The sequence below is a fragment of the Diabrotica virgifera genome, chromosome 3 (assembly GCF_917563875.1).
Source record: "Diabrotica virgifera virgifera chromosome 3, PGI_DIABVI_V3a".
Classification (NCBI taxonomy): Eukaryota; Metazoa; Arthropoda; class Insecta; order Coleoptera; family Chrysomelidae; genus Diabrotica; species Diabrotica virgifera.
This window is the reverse complement of record NC_065445.1, coordinates 121,134,398-121,157,836: the sequence shown is the minus strand read 5'-3', so window position 1 is coordinate 121,157,836 and position 23,439 is coordinate 121,134,398. Positions and strand designations below refer to the sequence as shown.

Here is a 23,439-nt window from a genome sequence, read left to right as displayed (position 1 = left end):
CCTGTGGAGTTAACGGAGACAGTAACAGCAATGGTTACCAGAATAACAAACGAGGAAGTGGCTCAAGCGCTTCAAAAAATAAAGAAAGGAAAAGCAGTCGGACCAGATGATATTCCTGGGGAAGTATGGAGAGCATTGGGAGAGACAGGAATAACTTGGCTAGCAGGTCTATTTAATAGAATTATGGAAGTTGGACAAATGCCAGACGGATGGAGAAGCAGTATATTAGTACCTGTCTACAAAAACAAGGGAGACATACAACAATGCACAAACTACAGGGCTATAAAACTACTTAGCCACATCATGAAAATATGGGAGAGAGTAATTGATAGACGGATACGTGAAGAAACCGAAATATCCGATAATCAATTTGGCTTTATGCAGGGCAGATCAACAACAGATGCAATTTTCATTGTAGGGCAACTGATGGAAAAATACAGGAATAAAGAGACCAACGCTCATATGGTATTCATTGATCTTGAGAAAGCATATGATAGAGTTCCTCGAGAGATTCTGTGGTGGGCACTCAATAAGAAAGCGAGTGGTGTGTTGTGTGACAGAAAAATTCCAATGAAGCTGAAGGGAAAATTCTATAAAACAGCCATAAGACCGGCTACGATGCACGGAACTGAATGTTGGGCAGTGAAAAAGAAAGAGGAACAACGAATGCATGTGGCGGAAATGAGAATGCTTAGATGGATGAGTGGAGTGACAAAGAAGGATAAAATTAGAAATGAGTATATTAGGGGAAGTCTAGGTGTGTAACGTTGAAAATATCTTCCATTAATAAGTTGGAGGCTTTCGAAATGTGGACCTTGCGAGGAATGTTCCTCATACCATGAACAGATAGGGCGAGAAACGAGAAGAGCAACTACTGAGAGAGATTTGCTTGACTTGATCAAGGCACGAACAATTGGATACCTGGGCCACATCCTAAAGAGGGGAAAAATACGCAATCTCTCAACTAATCACCCAAGGAAAGATTGAGGTTTTGCCCTCAAAGAGCTCTAGCTCCCTAGGAAGCATTTTCGGACTAGGTGAATTGGGTGAAATTGTCTTAAAATTATCTGAGGAATCTTCGGTCTTCGTTTGTTGGGAGAGTTTCTGGACGCCCTGTATATTCATTTTACTAATGCGTTGTTACTATAATGCCTCTCTAGTAATCGTATATCGATGCTTAAGATGTGATACCGCGTATCTGCAATTTTTGACAAAATGAGTTTTATTGCTTATTGCATGTAAAAAATACTCTGTCATATTGTGGTGAAAGCGCTAATTTGACCTATACAGTTTGAATGAGTAACGTGATTAGTAGTGACATCTGGTATAGGTAAGCTGAATATCTTTTAATGTGACAGCGCGTATCTGAATTAGTTGACATAGTAACGTGCTGTGGTAACATTGTGTTGATAAAGGTATGTACTTACAAAACCATAATTTATTTATAAAGAAACAAAAAGCATCATAAAATATGTTCAAAGTTGCAGACAGATGTTGTCGAATTGTGGTATTATTTAAAAACCTTTGTTATTTGCATCATAAATCAATAAACTTCGGCGTTAGAACAGGAAAACAGATACGCGATATCACAGTAACCACTTTTTTGATAAATAGGTATACCTTCAGATACCTGAAATCACTAAAGCAGTATACGAGTATAATATTTTTTATAAATAGTAAATTATTGTCCAAAGACTTCTGTTTATTTTAAATTTATTTCATTATAATTCGATTAAATATTTTAGATTACTGTTTTGTTCCAGATTAAAATGAGTACCTCTAGAGGTCGTCAAATGGTAACAAATGCAAGAAATGACGTAATAGTTCACGTTTTAAACAATAATATCAAGGACACCATTAAGTGTGCCATAAAAACAAACAATGAAGAAGCCACAGTATTGGAAAATACCGATGCGGATGAGCTGGGACCTACATTATTATCTTTGGAACAAGAGGTTGCCGCAGCCAATCTGCTTTTATTGGGGGAGTCTGCAGTAACAAACGAAACGTTTTCGACAGACATAAACAATGTTACTGATGGATTGCCAAAGGAATCTGATTTTGAAAAAGTGAGTAACTGGCTAAGGAATATTGACAATGAACGTTTAGATTGTGACGCAATATTAGAAACGGTTTCCAATGAAATTTCGACAAATGAGCTCTCCAGGGACAAAACACATCTAGAAGAATTAAGAAATGACGTTGCACTAAACCACGAAGGTATTTTAAATGAAGTGATGTCGAGCTCATCGTCTGTAATTGCTGATCAGATTGATGAATCGTGGTTGCCAGAAAACGAAAATAAGTCAGATTACTCAACTAGTTCGGAAGAAGGCAAACAACAAGAAGGGGAAGAACCAGTAGCAAGAGCCGATAATGACGGTAACAACGAAAATAAAAAAGCTCGAAAAAGAATAGCAGATATCAACGAATGGCACGATATTAAAAATAAAAGACTAAGACAACACGGAAAAAAATATATTGGCTGGACAAGGGTTGGAAAGACAGCGAAAAGAGGAACACCTAGAAATGAAAAACAAATGGGACCAGTCTGCTTATCCTCCGTATGTAAAAAATCCACAGTAAGGCAGTGTCAAGATTTAAATGAAGAGGACCGAAAATAACTTTTCAACAACTTTTGGAACAATCTCACATGGGACCAGAAAAAAATCTATATCGCTTCTCTGGTTTGCAAAAAAGAAAAAAACAGAAATACAAACGCCAAAGATGTATTGCGTAATTTTTTAGATTCTCTTCCGAAACTCCCTGCTCAATATTGTCGCAAATCTACAAGTAAATTATATATTGAGCCTATTTTTGGAGACAATATGAGCAAAGTATACCAGGAATATTCCAGAATGTGCCGTGAACAAAATAAGGAATTGAAACCAGTTTCAAGATACACTTTTGATTTAATGGTAAAAGAAAAACATATTTCCTTCCACATACCAAAAAAAGATCGTTGTGATACATGCTGCAGTTATGAAACAAATAATCTAGATGAGAATGTCTATAAGAAGCACATTAACAACAAAGAAAAAGCAAGGCAAGAAAAGGAGAACGACAAACAGGCAGGGCATGTAAAACAATGCATTGTCCTAACACAAGATCTTCAGGCAGTAAAAGTATGTCCCATGTTAAATGCATCGGCTTTATACTATAAAACAAAACTTTGCTGTCACAACTCTACCATATTTAATGTTAATACTCATCATGTAAGATGCTACTGGTTTACAGAAACAGAAGCTGACCTATCCGCCAATACCTTTGCAACTTGTATCACTGATTACTTGTTAGACCTCTGTCCTGTAAATATTCCTATTATTATTTGGAGCGATGGTTGCACCTATCAGAATAGGAATGCTATATTGTCAAATGCGCTTCTATCTTTTAGTGTCGAAAACAATGTTATTATCTACCAAAAGTATCTTGAGCGTGGCCACACACAAATGGAGGCCGATTCCGTTCACGCTCAAATAGAAAAGACAGTAAAATATAAGTCTATTTATCTTCCAAGTGATTATATCAGACTCACAAAGGAGTCGAGGAAACAAACACCATACCAGACAAAAGAGGTCACTTATGACTTTATCAAAATTTTTTCCGAAACTTTAGTATACCCTTCCATTAGACCAGTGAACGATCCAACCGTAACTGATATTAAAGTCATCAAGTATACGCCTGATGGAATCATCCAAGTAAAATTAGATTATTGTGGTGAGTTTATAGATCTACCTACAAGAAAACCTAGAAGTGCAAAAACCAATGTTTCACAACTAGGTCAGTTTAAACCATTACGTAACGCTCCTATCAAAATAACCAACACAAAATATAATCACTTACAGCAACTTAAAAGTGTAATTCCTAAAGACTGCCATGGTTTCTACGACACCTTGCCTCACGAGAGTAAACAGAAGAATTAACAACGTATTTGTTGTTTTATTGATTTTTGTGTTTTCTGCATTTTTTAAATAAATATTTTAAGTCAATAAATTTCTTTCTCCCACACAAATAACAAATTGCAATATTTACATTTGGTAGTGATTACACGTAATCCTCCTCTAACCAACAATTAAACAATAGTGATTCTACGTATCTGCAGCTTTTTGTTAATGAGATTATATTAAAAGAAATGATATACAAAATATTAAAAGAAATGATATATGATGATGAAAAATATATAAAATAGTATTAAAATATTTAATTCTCACACACCAGAACGTTTTTTGCGTCTCCTGTAAAAAGGGGTTTTTGCAGATACGCGGTATCACATCTTAAGCATCGATATGATTTTATCTCCTGTGTGCATTGGTGTTAAATACCCTGTTTCCTATTCATCTGGTATTTTCCTAGTGTATTTGTTAAATATGATTTTTATCATTCTTTTAAATTTTTTCAATCAATATTCTATATGCGTGGAAACGATCGCTACATCCGATATCTTCTAGCAATTATTTCTTAACGATGTGACTTTATTCAAATTTGATACTCTCTTCTGGATTGTCAGCAATGTCAGCAGCTTCGTTGATCATAAAAAGTCAATGTACATATGATTGATATTGTCTGCTAAAGTAAGAAGAGTTCAAAACCACGCCAAGACCGTTTTATCAGACTTCGTGTTTTAATACAACGGTTTATTATAATATATAAGGACGAATTTACAAATACAAAGTTGCAAATGTACATAATATTCAAGTTAGTATGCAAATCACTGCAGAAGTAGATTGCAACTTACCAGAGAGCATCTTGACTAAAATGCTGAAAACATGTTTTCATTCATACGGCATACATGACCTTAGATCTTGGCTCAATAGTATCGGTTACTGTTGCGTCAATACCCATTCCTTCATATATTTCGTCATTTCTTATTTTGTTGTGAAATGTTAGCCTTTAACAACGTCTCCAAAACCCCATTTTAAATTGAAAGTAACAATTTTTTTTAAATATTCTTTCACTTCCCAGACCTCAGCTATAATATAGTCTTGTAAATGCTGATTTTTGTTTTTTGCCTAATTTGTGTGTTTCAACGCATGGTCATTTAGTTGTTTTGTTACCTGTTTGTCTTGTTCAATTCGGTTTCACTTAGCTTAGCCGTTTTTCTTCTTCTTCTTGTAGTGCCTATCCGTTTCGGATGTTGGCGACCATCATGGCAATCTGTACTTTGCACACTGCTGCTCTGAAAAGATTTGTAGTGGTCGTGTTAAACTACGTATGTAGATTTTTCAGCCACGAAATCCTTCGCCTTCCTGGTCCTCGCTTTCCCTCTACTTTTCCCTGTAAGACCAGTTGCAGCAGTCCATATCTTTCACTATTCCTCATGATGTGACCGAGGTATTCGATTTTGACTGTTTTTATTTTGATTAACAGCTCTTTTTCTTTTTGCATTCTCAGCAAAACACCCTCATTAGTAATGTGGTCGGTATAAGATATCTTCAGGATTCGACGATAAAGCCACATCTCAAAAGCCTCAATTTTCTTGCAGGTGGCGTCTGTGAGAGTCCACGACTCAACTCCGTACAGCAGTATAGGGAAGATATAACATCGTAGTAATCTGACTTTTATGGGTATCGACAAATCATGACATTTGAACAACTTTGCCATTTTTTGAAATGCAGATCTTGCTTTCTCTATCCTACATTTGATTTCTATAGAATGGTCCAAATTTTCATTGACGTTCGTACCAAGGTAGGTATATGTCTTTACTCTTTCTATTTGTTGACCATTTACACTGAGTCGTCCAAATTGCTGTTTGTTCTTAGAGATAATCATACATTTTGTTTTCTTAGTGTTAAGTGAAAGTCCGTATCTCTGACTGACCTCCGCGATTCTGTTCATTAACTCCTGTAGGGCTTCAGAACTGTCAGCGAATACCACAGGGTCGTCTGCGTATCTTATGTTATTGATACATTCTCCGTTAATTCGAATTCCGGCTTCAACATCATCCACTGCTTCTTGAAAGATTTCCTCAGAGTAGATGTTAAACAGCAGGGGGGATAGTATACATCCCTCACGGACCCCACGTTTGATTTTGATATCGTCGGATTCTCCTGCCTCTGTCCGGATAGAGGATGTTTGATTCCAGTACAGATTGCTGATAATCCTTAAATCACAGGTGTTAATTCCATATTGGTTAATATCTCCATAAGCTTGTCGTGCTTTACTGTATAACGCTTTATGGTAATCAATGAAACATGCATAAATATCGCAATTTACGTCTCTACATCGTTGAAATAGCACTTGTATACTAAATAGAGCCTCTCTTGTACCCACTGCATTTCGAAAACCAAACTGTGTTCGGCTGATTTTTTATTCGCACAGTCTATATATTCTTTGGTGTATAATTTTTAGAAATAGTTTTAAAATATGGCCGTTTTTGAGCCGTTTTTAGTAATCAAAATATTCGTGCGATTCAACATTTTTAATTTGGCAGGGCTTCTCCAACAACTAAATTTTCGGGTCTTTTCATATTCCATATTAATAGTCAATAACCAGGCTCCTTCACCCAATCTTCAACTTCAATCAATTCAATTGAATCCAGCTCTTCATCCAATTTTCTGACTATATTTATTTATCTTACATTATCTTCATCCTCAGCAAATATAAGTTGGTTGTCAGCAAAGTACAAAGTAAAAATATTGTCATCGTCTATAGAAATGCCCAAGCTATGAGAGGTCGGTGCTTGAAATACATACTTAAAATTTAAATAAGGTCGGAGCTACTGTACGTCCTTGTCCTAGCCCTTTAGCAATGATTAATTTTGAATGCATTCGTGAAATAGTGTGAAATTATAGTGAAAAATGCATGGATAAAAATATGGAATATTTTGAAATTGAAATTAGCATGTGAAGTGAAATTTTTTATGCTACAATCGTTTTCCCTTCCACTGTCATAGGAAAAGGATTTATTTTCGAAATGCGATATTATTTTAAAGTGTCATATAACGCTTGATCGGATTTTGAGTCGTATTTGGAAAGAAAATTTCATGATAATAGTATATTATCAACGAGCATTTAATGATGGTCATAATAATAATTAAATGCAAGTTGTATACACAATTTTTTCTATGATCATTCACAACAAAAAATATATTCAAGTTTATTAATTTTGTAACGCAAAAAAGTAGTTTGTCAGGGCCCGGATTACGTACACTCGATACGCATCGTATCCGCCATGTTTTACTGTAGCGCCTTATGGGAAAACATGGCGGATACGATGCGTATCGAGTGTACGTAATCCGGGCCCAGTTTTGTTTACATATTGAGAACTGTCAAAGCGTATGTATTTGACTCGCCATTGGTCACTGCGCGTGTGCGACCTTCATCGCGAATGCCATATCGCGATTCTATTGGTTAATGAAGTTCATTATGATACAGGTAGTGAAATCATAATTGATAATATATTATAGTATGAGAATAGGGCTTTTCATCGATTGTCATTTGTTTCGAGCTTCTGTCATATGTTGTATAATCTGTGTATAATATTAATATACACGGATTATACGACATATGACAGAAGCTCGAAAAAATGACTGAATGAAAAGCCCTATAGAAAAAGAGCATTATGTAATCTGAATTACATTTAACCAAACAGGAAAAATGTGAATTATTGACTTTTATTGATCTTCTCCTTGTAGATAAGAAAGTGCAAACTTTTAAGTTCCAATTTATTCGCCAGCACTGTTTTTCTTTTTCTTCCTCTTTATAAGCAATTCTGCTTGTTCATTGGCGGATTGATGCCTCTGTAAAAGGTTGTCATTCCATCTTTTATGCGGTCGGCTGATACTTCTTCTACCGATTGGTGATCTCTTGCTATTTTGACTACACGTGACTCACCCATTCTGCTTATGTGGTTATTGCATTCTTTCTTTCTATTTAGTGTCCATTCGTTACTGTACCTTACATTATCTTCCAATGTCTTTACTCCTCTTTCGATATCTCAGTGTACTTCCTGTAATTCTTCTCATTACTCTCATTTCTGCCGTCTCAAGTAGTCTTTTTGTTGTGGCTCTATCAGGTATTGTTTCTAATGTATATAAATGTCATTATGGGCTTTATAAATTACTTTATAGTGGCTTTATAAATTCTTGACCTATTCTTCTTTGATATAGCTGTTAAGGCATCCTACCAGTCTATTTGCTTTTTTACTTGATTTCTCACTTCTTTATCATCAATTTCTATTTTACATCTGATTGGTCTTTACTGAATACTACTGTATTAGTTTTGAGATGAAATTGTCGCATTGAATTATTTTGCTCTTATGTTAAAACTGTGGACTAATATATTTGTAGACTATCTTCATCTTGGGCTATCAGTATTGCATCGTCCTGAGTACTTTACTCCTTTGAGTCCCGTTCTGTATCCTGTTCCTTTGTTAACGCTTTTGATGATTTCATCCATAATTAAATTAAAGAGCATAGGGCTCAATAAGTCCCCAATCTTTGCATCTGCCTATGTCTGTAAGTTCTGTAAGTTGCCATTTATTCTGACTTCCATTTTGTTGTTTTGGTAGATGTTTTCAATATTTTTTACAGATGATGGATTACATATTTACAGTTGAGTCCGGGAATCTTTACCCGTGCGTCATCATTTAAAGCATACGAAATAAGTCGATGATAAGTCGGAAATTGAAATTTAATAAACGCAACAGTAAGTGACAGTAAGTGACTTGCTGTTGCGTTTAGTAAATTTCAATTTTCGACTTATCATCGACTTGTTTCGTACGCTTTAAGTGATGACGCACGCGCACGGGTAAAGACTCAGGGACTCAACTGTAAGTCTTACTCTGTCAGATGTTTTCTGCAAGTCAATCAGATATAGAAATGTTGGTCTATGTACTCACTCTAGTGATTTCTCAGTAATTTGCTTTGTGACGAATATTGCTTATGTATGGGCCATTCCACGAACATACGCCTGTTGTGGATTACTTCGACAACGAATATTTTACTGTTCAACATAAGAAGTACGAAAGTAAATGGCGCTAATAATTATTCCAATAAACAACAATGTAATTTGCAATTTACTTTCGTTGTTCTTATTTTGCACAGTAAACTATTCGTTGTCGAAGTAATCCAAAACAGGCGTATGTTCGTGGAATAGGGTATACACGATTTTCCCGTACGAAAATCTTGTTATTCGTCTGCTAAACATCCTCTGACTTCGTTCTGATTCTTCATTAGTTTTTGTAAAATTTTAGTGCAGCATTTGACAAATTGATACCTCTGTAGTTTTCTGGCCGTTGTTATCTCTTCTATGAATAGTAGAATTAGTTCGCTCGTTCTGCTGTTTTTATGAGTTTTAAATAAGTTGTAGGGTGTGCTATACAGGAGTGTAATAATTGTCACTTAAATTTCACCATTATAAGCAATAAATTGCAGATTTTGTTAAATGTGAGAAGAGCACGTATAAAAATCTAGATTAACATTAAATTGTATTATCATTTAATGTTTATTTTATGTTAACTTTATTCTTCGAAATAAATCGTTAAACGCCCTTTGAAACATTCACAATTTTATGTTGGTCATAATGAAAACATGAAACATGCATATTATATCCATTGTTAAACGTATTTGAATGCATTCGATGTGTTAGGAAGATCGCGAAAATAAATAATTCTTCGATTAGTCGCTAGACGGCGTCAGTGGAAAACGCCCTCACATTTTCGCATGAAAGCCAGGCACGCGATTTCAACCCGGCTGGGCTTGGGGGACAAGACATTACGTACGTACCACGCAACTCTACATGTTCTGTGAGCGATTTAAAAAGTACGTGATGGATAGCGTGCGATGTTGCCGATGTGGGAAATTTTTCCCCGTGTAGCAAATAAGGAATTTGTATCAAATAGAAGTGAGAATGGTGTATCCAAATTTGATCCCCCTGTCAATAAGGTTTGCCCAATAAAATGTTTGCAGTTCTACTCAAGCTGCGTAACAACTTACAAAATACAAACACTGATTTTTAAGTCTTACTGCTTTTACCTTTAAGTATTCTTAATCAAAATCATATTATGTTTTAATATGTTCTTCTTCTTAGCCTTCTATCGTCCATGTTTGGACATAGGCCCTCCCAACTCTTTCAATGGATCTCTGTCCTGAGTAACATACCTCCAATTTGTTCTGGCTTCTATTTTTATATCGCTATCCATCTCATCTGTGGTCTCCCTCTTAGTCGGCTACCTTCGTAAGCCTCCACTCTCCAATGTTGTGTTGGGGCGTTCCAAAATTAGTCTTTTTGTCTAGCATTGTAACCTGCAGACCTCCATTAAAGTTTGTCAATCTTTGTTGTTATATCCTCGACTTTTGTTTATGATCTTATCCAGTGGTATCCGACAGTCGTATACTTAACATTGCTCTTCCTGTTATGGCTAGTTTATGCATATTGGGCTTGATTAGAGTGCAGTTGACATCCATATGTCATGATAGGAAGGATATACTGGTTAAACACGTTGCTTCTTAAGTATTGGGATAGTTTGCGGTTTTTTTAAGTATCCAACTAGCTTTTCCAAATCCTGCCCATGCTAGTCTTGGTCTTCTGGTGATTTTCGCATTTTGGTTCTCTTTGTCAAATTTCAGAATTTGGCCTAGACTTGTTCTGTCTCACTGCCATTTATACTTATACGTCCAAGGTCGTCTGTGTTTGTCTTAGTTTTTGTCATGTTCATTTTTAGGCCGACGTATTGGGAGCTGCCTGCTATTTACTCCATATTTATATTCTTAATAGTAGCCATTTGGGATCACTTTGAATATAGGTCTGCATATTTCAGACATGGCTTGGTTTAGTTTCTCCCAACATTCTGGCCATTGTGTTGTGCGTATGTTCGGTCTTGTTTTCACTTTTAATTTGCTCCGTATTTTGTAGTCAATATTAATCGTTCCATATTGCGCTCTAATCCTAAATCTAATGTCGTGATGCTGGTATTATAGTATTTTGATTAGAGCCAAAGTACTGCGGAAAACGTAGATGGCAAGTCTTTTTTTTATTCATATTTCCACAAACATGTGATACCGATTCACTAGACCTGTACAAGCTGGTACAGGTCTAGTGAATGGGTATAAGATTCTAGAATTATGGAATGGGTATTACGAATAAATGGAAGATGTATATAATGAGCCATTTGGCTGAAGTACGCTAGTGTACATCAGATCGCTTTCAGAATAGACGTATTTTGATTTTAGAGAGTTACTTTCCATCTCCTAACTACATATTTGGATTTATTTGCAAGTAAACGAAGCATAAGTATAAGATTATTTTGCAAACGTACTATTTTTTGACGTGTATAGAAAGTTCTTTACATACTGGTCCTTCTATGTGAATCAAGGATTGTGGAGCTTCATTATCACCAATGATTATCAATATACCTTCATCGCAGCAATTTTTAAACGTTTTCATCACTGAACGAACTATTCTTTAACACTCTTAAGAAGCTTCTTCATTACTATATTTTTGTAGAAGTATATCTATCTCATACTCTGGTTTGGTACTCAATAGGATTATCTACGGTTAAAATCTTGCGTAATGCCAATTTTCCTGTATTTAACCATGTACTTAGCCGAACCTAAAATAAGTTCTCGTTGACAGTACTAAAATGCTTTTAGGTTTAAAACATATTGAGGTGTTGTTCAGAAAGGTATCATTGTTCAAATTCCTCCTTTTAAATACACAATTACAATTTCCGTCACACTTCTATAAAGGTTTTATCTTAGTCAAACATTAAGATGATGTGGTAACGTCACTTTGGAATGGTCTATTAAAGGTTGTAACACTTAGGTCTACGATTATACCTTTTAAGAACTCTTCTATCTAGTTCAAATTTCTTTATCCAAGAAATCTTTTTTTTGTTCCAAAAGTTTGGAACAAAGTATATATATTTTTCATCGTCTTTGTGAAATCTACTCTACGGCCACAACGAGCCATTCAACGTGTAATGCTGGACGTGAGCCTTCGAGACCACATAACAACTAACAAATCGTGCAAAAATCAGGAGTTCAAGACGCCATCGAAATAATCACAACGCTTAAGTGGAACTGGACAGGGCACTTAGCTAGAACACAAGATGAACAGTGGACAAAACGAATCATGGAATGAAGGCCCAAAAATTATAAAAGAAGCTGAGGACTAGCACCAACCAGATGGACCGACGATGTAAAAATAGTAGCGGGAAACTGGCTACAAGCGGCCCAGTGTAGAGAACACTGGAAATAATTGAGGGAGGCATAATATGTCCAGCAGTGGACGCGATTGACTGATTGATGATGATGATGATGATGATGATGATGATTCTACGGTTACCAAATGTTAAATATGTAGGTTTTTCAATATGTAGATTTTCTTTAACGTGAGAAATTATCTTGCAATTTTTATATATTAATGTAAACAAATAAATTTTACTAGTTTCTCGGAAATTATGCGGAGCTCTGACTACGCCGCCGAATGCAACTTAAACCCACTCTTTCCATATGCAACTGCGTTTACAAGTACAACTAACCTAACACTACTACAACAACCTCGACGGGAGGCCATGCACACATTTCACCAGAGCGAATCACCTCCATCATTTTTGTACAAAAATAACGCAATGAAAATTAACGACGTCCGTCTACGTCCAGACTACTACTACTTGATTTTGCGTGTAGGCGAGTCATATGTCTTGCTTTTTTATTATGAAATTTTTGTAAAGAGCTGGGAATGGGTTTTTCTGTTAAGTTATTTTGTATCAACCAAACAAAGAAACACATTATTCTAAATTTATTGCATTTTCTAATGACTCTTTGAACCAACTGTGTCATTTTATCATAAACAAAAGTCTCTCCTTCATATCAAAAATCTGGTTCTTAGCATTCCATCTGATGGCTCACTTAAGTATAAAAAGTAATATCAAAACAATCTAAATAGTGAAAATAGGCCAAATTAAAGATGTCCGAAGTTTTATTTCCGAAGAAATAAATACTTCAATTGGGACCAGATCCCGGTTACTCCTGTATTTGTGGTATACAGTAAGGGAAAAAACCCTTACTGTATAATATAATATGTATCTAAAAATGTATATAATTTACGTAATTAGGTTGTTACAAAAATGTTGTTTCTACATACGCAAACAAAACGAAGGTTGATTGACGGAGTTTGCTTGTGTAACCTCGCAGAGACTCACGTATCGTTTACTTTTCAAAGTTCGAAATATAAGAAGATTTAAATAGTCCACAGAGGGATTAATATTGGCATTATAGTATTGTTATTATTCATATTAAGATTAAGCTCGTTACTATGCTAGTTAGCAGTCATGCGAGAAAGGTGTCCTGAAGGACTACCCCGCGAAACAACATCTTAGTAACCTTATGTTGATGGATGTTGTAAATCATAAATAAAGTTATAAGTTAGAGTCAGTGTTTCAAATCGACATAACAACCCTGCAACGTATCATGGCAATCTACTAACTTAACAGTGGTTTCTACTACATATTTGCAAACCAAACGAACTATGAATGAAAGAAGACTGGGGGAGTCTACGATTTACACTTCACTTTATGTATGTCTATTCGTCAATGTAAAAATTCCAACGAATTCTTGGTCCCTGTACTCTGATAGGAAAAAACTTATAAAATGGAAATGAGAAACATCCTACATCAGATCGTTAGAGATCGTTCAGAGAGGACCATAAACTCCTTTCGTACGTTTCACCCTCATTAGGGATAATCGGAGAGGTAACCATATATACCATTCTACAGAGGTATTTATACCTCTCCGATGATCCCTAATAGTCCTTGGGCCCACATATAAAATTATTATTTATGACCACGCCGTCGAAACTTTTGTACTTGTTATTTGGGTGGAGTTGGACAAATTTGGAGCTTGGCGCATTATGGTAGTGGTTCGTTTGTCTGTCAAGCTGTCACGAAGTTGTCAATTTTATGCAAGAAAAAAATTTATAACCACATTGGTCATTTTATTTTAATCAGTGGTTTTTATCATATAAACAGCGAAAACAAATTTGTCGGACAAAAACATTGGGCCATATATGACGAGTCGGACACGCTAAATATGTCAAATTTATGAAAATAATAAATTTATTACCACATGGCTAATTTTAACAGAATCTACCATAAAACCTTTTTACAATAATGTGGTAACCTTAAACTTGTCGGGCAATTTTCAGGGAGCATATGCGCAGTCATATGCGCCGAAGATGTCAATTTCCTGGAATTTTTTTTATTTATTACCACAGATGACATTTTTATTTTGTACTGTTTTTTTACATGTGTAATGCATACCTATTGGATCACTTGTCGGACAAAAATAATGGGTCCAAAATTCTCAAAAAATTTTCCAAAATTTTTCCTCTCGTCGGAATTTTTTTTTGAAAATTCGAGAAAAAACTACAGAACTATGTTTGTCATTGTTCAGGGAGTATGTATACAAATTTTCAGATCAAAATTTTTCCTAAATTTTCCCTCTTGTCGGAAAATTTTGTGTACAATCTACGTTACGCCCTTTTAAATGTTGTACTTAGTGTGTGTACCAATTTTCAGCTAAATCGATTCAAAAGTAACCGAGAAAAACTGTTTTAAATTTTTTTTTTGACAATGCCTCCTCTTAAGGACGTCGATAACCTAGAAGAATTATGTTTTCTGTTCGTTTGCCCCAACATTTTTGTCAGACAATTACATTTATTGTTTAAGAATATAATTACTTGTAACCTACTACTTTTTTCGGAAAAATGGTTGTCAAGATAAGGGATGCACGAACCCAGGATATATAGTATAGTTTACTAGTTTACTAGTTTACTAATAAAAAAATAATTTTTTTGTCCGACTGTCGATTTGCCCTAATATTTTTGTCGGACACTTAGATTTTTTTATTTAGAATATAATTACTTATAACCTCCTATTTTTCTCGGAAAAATGGTTGTAAATAAAAAATTCCAGGAAATTGACATCTTCGGCGCATCCGACTGCGCATAATCCCCGTGGAAAATTGCCCGACAAGGTTTCCACATTATTGTAAAAAGGTTTCATGGTAGATTCTGTTAAAATTAACCATGTGGTAATAAATTTATTATTTTCATAAATTTGACATATTTAGCGTGTCCGACGCGTCATATGACCCAATATTTTTGTCCGACAAAATTGTTTTCACTGTTTATATGATAAAAACCATTGATTAAAATAAAATGACTAATGTGGTTATACATTTTTTCTTGAATAAAATTGATAAATTAGTGACAGCTTGACAGACAAACGCCCCACTACCATAATGCGCCAAGCTCCAAATTTGTCCGACTCCACCCAAATAACAAGTACAAAAAGTTTCGACGGTGTGGTCATAAATAATAATTTTATATGTGGGCCCAAGGACTATAATGGGGATGAAACGTACGTAAAAGTTATGGTCCTTTCTGAATGAATTGAAATGTATGATGTCTCTCATGTTCATTTCAGACCAAATTAATTGATCTTTAAACTTTTGCGTTGACCACCGGATTATACCTAGTCTTCGTCTTCTTCTTCTTCTTCTGGTTCCTATCCGTTTCGGATGTCGGAAATCCTATTGGCAATCATAAACTTGCTCGCTGCGGCTTGAAGCAGTTCCGTTGAGATTTTGTTAAACCATGTTCTCAAATTCCGCAGCCATGATATTCTCCTTTTACCGGGTCCTCGCTTAGCTTTGACCTTACCTTGCAATACTTCATTCTTCCTAGGACTTCCTTGTTCATGATCCTTGCTGTCCAGGATATTCTCAGCATTCTTCTATAAAGCCACATCTCAAATGCTTCAAGTTTGTTAATAGTGGTGTCTGTAGACGTCCATGCCTCCGCTCCGTACAATAATATAGAGAAAACATAATATCTCAAATGTCTTATTTTTGTGTCTAGGGATATGCTGTGGCTTTTGAAGATGGCGCTCATTTTGTTAAAGACCGTTCTTGCCTTTCCTATGCGACACTTTATTTCCAGAACATTGCTCCACTGCTCATTACTAATAGTTCCCAGGTAGTAATAAAATTTTATTCGCTGTATCTGCGTTCCATTAATGTATAGATGAGCCCCGTTTATATTCCCCTTGCTGATAATCATTAGTTTGGTTTTTTGGATGTTAATGTTTAGTCCGTACTGTTGACTGTTCTCGTTGATTCTGTCTATTAACCTCGTGAATTCCCTCTAAACTCTCTGCTATCACCAATGTGTTCTCGGCATATCTAATATTGTTTACTCTTTCTCCATTTAGAAGGATGCCTTCGTCTACTCCGTATAGAGCCTCGTTAAAAATTCTCTCTGAGTACATATTAAATATCAACTGCGATAGTATACATCCCTGTCTAACTCCACGTAGTATTTTTATATGTGATAGATCTGGTCTGATTCCAATAGAGTTCTGAAATTATACTGAGGTCTTTGTCATCCAAGTCTGCTTCTTTTAAAATGTTAATCATCTTTTGGTGTTGAACTCTGTCAAATGCCTTTTCATAGTCGATCAAGCACGCGTATACGTCGCAGTTAAAGTTAGTGCATCTTGGAATCAGGATCTGTACTTCGAAAAGTGCCTCTCTGGTACCCACTGCATTAATGAACCCAAACTGTCTGTTCGATATTTGTTCCTCGCACTTCTTATAAATTCTTCCATGGATGACTCTAAGAAACAGTTTCAACGTAGGGCTCATTAGACTGATTGTTCGATACTCTTCGCACTTTTGGCGCACCCCTGTTTTTTAGGTATCGCTATGAATTCTGATTCTAGCCATCTATCAGAGATTATTCCTGTATTGTATATTTTATTGAAGACAGCCGTGATCCAGTTTATTCCTTCTTCCTCCAAGAGTTTTAAACATTCATCTTCGATATTATTAGTTATTACAGCTTCCCTGTTATTCATCCGTTTTATTGCGTCTTCTACCTCGAATTTAAGTATACCTATTTTAGTAGTATTCAATTTGCAAGTATAGCTCCGACCTTATTGCAGCAGATCTTTAGTTCACTAGCACTAGAGGATATTTTTAAGGACAAACTTGACAGTATGTATTTCAAATGAATGTTTTTGTTTAGATATGTAGATGATATCTTTAGTTTGTTTTACAGCAACGGATAAACAATTTGATATACATATTGACAAAATATATCAATTTTCTCATAATATTACACATAATGTGGATATTGTTCAAAATAATTCAAGCGATTTTGTGTCTAAACTGACGATTGTTATCAATTTATATTTATATTTAATGTATAACTAATAATTGGGTAGTTATATTGAAAAACATTTCGTTGGACAAAAGCATTGGAATCTAAAAATAATTATTTATCAACAGTGACTTCAACTTTTACCCTATCACAACAAGGTACAAATGTACGAAAGTTTTTAATACTTCCAATGCAATAAAAGACAACTCCTGATTTTATAAATTTTCCGCAAGCTTCAAAGTTTAAACTTTCTAAACAAAACAGTTTCGAATTAAAATCCTTCACAAAATTACATAGATATAACTGTCATAACGGACAGACTAGATCCAGACATAAATAAAACGCAGAATAGCAATGATGGATAAACCTACTTTTATGAAAATGAAGACATTTATTCGCAATAGACATCTCATTTTAGAACTAAGATAACGAATGGTTAGTTGCTATTTTTGGTCCGTACTTTTGTATGGTAAGTACATGCAGAAAAGTGTACATTTCAAAAATCTGACGGTTTGAGAGGGACGTAAGGAAATGGGTGAGTCATAAAGTTTCACAAGAAAAAGCGAATATTTAGAGAAATAAACGTCAGATCGAAAACTAAAAAATACGTGTTCAATATTTTTCAAAAATCTATCGAATGATTCCAAACACGACCCCACACGGAGAGTTAGTACATTATTTCACGGTTTTTGCTGTAAATTTTAAAGAACCGCTTGGATTGGCATGAAATTTGGCATACGCATAGCTAACATGTCAAAGAAAAAAAGTGATATGGTGCCGATGTGTCCTTTTCCCCTGGGGGTGAGTGTCACCCCATTTCGGGAGTGAAAAACTATATGTCCAAGATATGTCACGAAATGGATAAACTGACTAATTTTAAGCAACTTTTGTTCTATAGAGTTTTTTCACCACGTCAATACTTTTCGAGTTATTTGCAAGTGAATATGTTCATTTTTCAACAAAATAACCACGTTTTTAGACGGTTTTTCGCAAAAAACTCAAAACGTAAGCATTTTTTCGAAAAAAATATTCTTTGCAAAACTATAGCCTATAAAAAAGTGAAAAAAACGGTGTATATATTAGGTCTCTATACCTAGCAAAAGCAGAGTTATAGCTAATGAAAAATAGGTTCATATTCGAAAAATTCCAAATAGAACAATTCAATGTGAAATATTCAAATAATGAATCATTCTTGGGGAAAACACATTACAACTTTATTAAAGTGTTTTAAAAAAGCTTTAGTTCTGTTTTTATAAAAAAAAATTATAGCATCAAATGTAAGCAAGTTACGTTCAAAATAAAGTTGGTCCCTTTTGTTTTGGCAGTTCACTCGCAAATAACTCGAATAGTATTAACTTGGTGAAAAAACTTTATAGAACAAAAGTTGCTTAGAATTAGTCATTCTATCCATTTCCGGATTTATTTCGAACATATATTTTTCATCCCCAAAAGGGGGTGACACTCACCCCTAGGGCAAAATCACACATCGACACAATATCACTTTTTTTCTTTGACTTGTTAGCTATATGTATGCCAAATTTCATGTCAATCCAAACGGTTCTTTAAAATTTACGAGGTTTTGCAATATTTTACCATTAACCCTTAAACGACCAACCTTTTTTAGGTTCCATGTACGCCCAAGGGTGGGTAAAAAATGTCCACCTCGAAAATAGTTAATATATTTATTGAGAGTTGTTGAAAATGGATTAAACTTAAGAATATTATGCTTAATAAATACAGCATCTTCTAAAATATTAATATAATCAATTTACAAACATTACAACAAAATTACAATGTACATCAAAATTAACGTGCCAGTAAAAGCGAGTAATTCAGATTTGTCGATTTTCTCCTTACTCTTCCTTTCAGACTTCTCATTGGCGGATAATTGTGTAAATTAAGTAATTATACGTCGATAATTATATGGATTATCTTCGTAACGTACCAACGAGAAATTATATAGAAACCTTTAGTAACAAGTTTTACCAAGGATGTACTTTTTATGCCCACCCATATTTAACTCAAGATGCTACTGGTATTTTCAAAAATATCGGTAGAACCAAATTAACATTCGATAAAGGGCTGTCTTTTTAACAATAAATAATTTTTTTTTAATTTTCATACACGTAATAAATATCTTACAAGGGAATACGTATTAGGTGGACATTTTTTACCCACCCTTGGGCGTTTAAGGGTTAAAGAACGTACGAAGTGGTGGAGGGTGAATTTAAAATTTTAAATAAGAACCCCGCGATATTTCGCGAAATGAAGATCAGATAAAAAAAAAACTACAAAATACACGTATTCAATATTTATGAAAAATCTATCAAATGACACCAAACACGACCCTCCACGAAGGTGGGGGGTTGGGGTTACTTTAAATTCTTAAATAGGGGTCCCATTTTTTATTACAGATTTGGATTCCTTACGTAAAAATAAGTAACTGTTATTCGAGACATTTTTTCGAATTATGGATAGATGGCGCTATAATCGGAAAAAACGATTGTTGGAAATGGAAAATTAAATTAAAAATGGAAAGTCTCCACTTAAATGACAACCTTTACCTAACTTTTTTTGGTTTTTAGGACCTAATCTTCACAACCCAATAGGTCCCCATAACGCCCGAGTAACTGCAAACTAGCATACTTTCCTCCCCTACTATTACTTTGAGTTAATTGTAAAAAAATGTCTAAATCCATATTTTCATGCAATTCGGTGGTCACACAAAAAATCACAAGGTATCGCCGTATTTCACGTTCATTTCTTACTGACCTATTAGATAAAGAGATACGTATGATTGGATAAATAGATTCACTAAGAAATAACTTATTGTAAGATAGTATTCACGGAGTAAGATAGTCTTCAGAAAAAAAATGATGAAAAATCTAAATCAATGGACATAAGACTTTTTTTATAAATTTCTTATAAACATAATAAATATAAAGAATGATATAAACATAAACATTAATCTTTAATTTACAGCGGGTCAGCAGCACGTCGTACAATAATATTTCTTATCTTCTTGTGGCTCCGTGATCGTGCAATGATCGCAAGTTTATCAATTCCATTACCGTTCTTTTGTTAATAGCTCTTTAAATAGCTGTGTTGTGGTCAACCCTGACCACTGACACTCATTTTTCAGCCTGTGCTCCGACTACGTTGACCAATGGAATTCCTTTTCTCAAATGAAAAACTAGTTGAAAACTATTTGATAAATCAATTATGTACTGCTTTCTGTTAACTGTGTCTTTTAAATCAATTCTTGCTTAGTTTTTCTTAGATTTGTCTTCTAAAAGTATCGAGTAATAGGCTCATACCGCTTATATACTAGAGTATATTATGCAATTGTTAAAAAAATACTTTAAAACAGAAAACGCAGACACTTCTTCCGTCAAAGTGTTCTGTTTAAAGTTTTGTTAGAGATTTTAAGCACATTAATAAATGTGATGGAAAATATTACGCATCCACATTGATGTAGATTTTTGGTCACTGCAAATCTTGTAATCTTTAGGTGAAACATGTGCAGATTTGTCCCTAAGGTGCCGACTTTCGTCTAGGGTACGTTAAGATGTCAAAGGTTCATATTTCCTAGTCCAATCTTTTTATATATATTGGTTTCCGACTTCCAATCGCCACTTCATCTGGCTGTTGTATAGGTCCTCTTCAACTTGTTTTCGGTCTACCTCGTTTTGCCTTTACTTCTGGTTGATATTTTAGTATTTTCTTTGGTATTCGTTGGTCATCCATTCCTTGTATAAGTCCGAACCAGATTAGTTATTTTGTTGATAACTCATCTGAGATTGTTCGATTGATTTCCATTATTTCTTTAATGAGTTCGTTTCAAATGAAGATAAAGTAATTTAATAAAAAATTGACAAATTGAAGAGGTTCAACGTTTCAAGAGTTTCAAGAGACAACAAGCAAAACCATCATTTATTATTTTAATTTAATAAACTTTGTTTGGAAGCCTATTAATTAAGCTTTAAAATGAGATCTTCTAAGCCTCATTTGCATTCGTAGAAGCCGAGTTACGATCGATAAAGCTTCGAAAAATACTTATTTTGCAATTTGTATTGTGCACTAATTTTACAATATCTTGAGTTCTAATTGTTGGATTTAAGTTTAGTAAACGTTTTTTCTTCGTTTTTTATTAAGGAACAAATTTTATTTGAAACATTTTTTTATCCCTTTTAGTTTATGAGCCAGAGCCTTACAAACAATTAAATTGTTTGTAACAATTTTTTGACCACTCGGATCGAAATCCACCCTCGAAATTCGTAATCAGCAGCCAAAAATCCATAAGAAACCGTTGAGTTTGTCCATCAGAATTGAAAAGGACACGGTGACCTCTATTTGGCGTCTAGACTAAACTTCTTGTCTTAAAAACCTACGCCGATGGTTTGGGAAAACTAGTACTGAACTATTTCGTGCGGCTGTAAATAAGACAATGATTGTTAATATGCTGGGCAACATGAGAGCCAATAATCGACAAGCGGTCTCCGCACCTTAAGAAGAAGAAGATATTTATGTTTGTACTTTCCATTGATTGCCACAGCTTCTTCAGTGGAACGCTATCGTAGGCTTTCTATGGTTTATTTCACGTTAAGAATAGAAAATTACGCTTACGGAGATCAGTATTGCCAAACCTCTCGCGCACTGGTGGATACTAGACTGCCGATATACGATTCATTCTAGTAAGTGCAGCGTGGCATCGGTGCGCTTCTATCGCCCATGAGAAATGCATGAGGCTATCTCCGCAATGTTCTATTCTTAACGTGAAATGCGCATTAGACAATTGATTTGTGATAAGATTGATGGTGAAGTCCAGGATTGTGATGTTTGATGTAGGTCTGCAATCTAAATAATTTAAATAATTTTTACAGACTGTTTTGAGGTTTTATTTTGACGCATTATACATGTAAATCTGTATGTGAAGTTTGGTTACTGAATGGGTGAGATTATTCAAATGTTCGGTTTGTTCTGGAAACTCAAATTTCAATTAAATATACCCAGGTTTGATAATGATGTCTTCTAAATGTATAGTCGGTTTCTTTGATTTAGTGCTTTTTAGGCTAATTTGTTTACCTTTTTGGATACCGTGTTTTTTCGTTTAAACTTAGTAGTAAACGGACAAACATGTAAATGAATTTTGTCAACTATACCTAATACCTATTCAAAATTAAGTTTTCAAGTTGTACAAAATGAAATAAATCGTACATAAAATAGTATTGCGCGAGCCCATCTCTATACGCGTTACATAGTGAACGTAACCTTTACCGAAATAAATATAACTTGACCTAGCACAATGATGCTTTTGTTGGTTTTATTACAAAAATAGTTTCATTGGATTGGTAATAATAGAAGAGCGTTTACTTATACATTCAAACAAAACAAAGACTAGTAGTTAAGGGTTGAATATAAAATAATAGTTAATCAATTTATTTAAATAAAATTTATTACTTCGCATAAAATTATATTTAGGAGGGTATTGGTTATAATTTGAATTTAAAATTTATCTGGTACGGCAAATGGTTTTATTCATGCATATAAATTGAAATATTAACTGAAAAAAAGCATTATATTTATAAAATACTCAGGGAGATAGATGATCGTTTATTTTAAAAAGTTGTTATTATATTTGTGGCTATTCCCTGAAAGGATGCATTAAATAAATAATACAGGTTTCTTAGGATATTGTATGGAATTAAATTTACCATTTAGCTTCTTTTCCTCTCTGTATTTTCGTTTGTCTTCGATACCAGCAAGTTGTTTTATTTTGTAAAATTTGAGCCAATTTACTTACGATTGATACACATTTAGAACTGAAAAATAAAAAAAATCACTCATTATTATCACTTGAATTAGAAATATTGTAGACATTGAAGACAAATAAAAATTTGTTCTGGTTGGGTATACTTACTGTATACTTTATATTACATTGGAATTTGGCATACATACACTGGGGTGCAAAATTAACCGGACACCTTAAAAATGGGTCATTTTTGATGTCTGGAATTTCCTAAACCTGTTGTCCGATTTAAGTGATTTTTTTAATATATTACAGCCTTATTCTTTAGCAATATCGCTGTAATTGTATTGTTGCTAAACAGTTAAATTTTCATTGTATACCGGGCACCGGGTGTATCAATCAAACTGTGTTCTTTTCTCAAAGTTCGCGTCACCCTGTGGAATATTCTAGCATCTATAAAATACTGAAATTAAAATCCAACTATAGCCTCATATTTTTTCAACATTTTTTTATTCGATTCATTCGCTT

General features: G+C 34.4%; 2 protein-coding genes across 6 annotated transcripts in view; both read left to right on the top strand.

Annotated features, from left to right (window-relative positions):
- The window catches only part of LOC126882057 (A-kinase anchor protein 200-like), a 640,814-nt gene that overhangs the window by 469,002 nt on the left and 148,373 nt on the right, over positions 1–23,439 (top strand). The gene's annotated exons all lie outside the window — the stretch shown is intronic.
- Positions 1,172–3,993, top strand: LOC126882058 (uncharacterized). The gene is made up of 2 exons (XM_050646880.1): positions 1,172–1,415; positions 1,764–3,993. Exon 2 carries the CDS (start codon positions 1,770–1,772, stop codon positions 2,622–2,624), a length of 855 nt encoding a protein of 284 aa, XP_050502837.1. The 5' UTR covers positions 1,172–1,415; positions 1,764–1,769; the 3' UTR covers positions 2,625–3,993.

Bases quoted from the DNA above. Each gene is read 5' to 3' on its own strand.
- LOC126882058 (XM_050646880.1), top strand. From the start codon at position 1,770: ATGAGTACCTCTAGAGGTCGTCAAATGGTAACAAATGCAAGAAATGAC.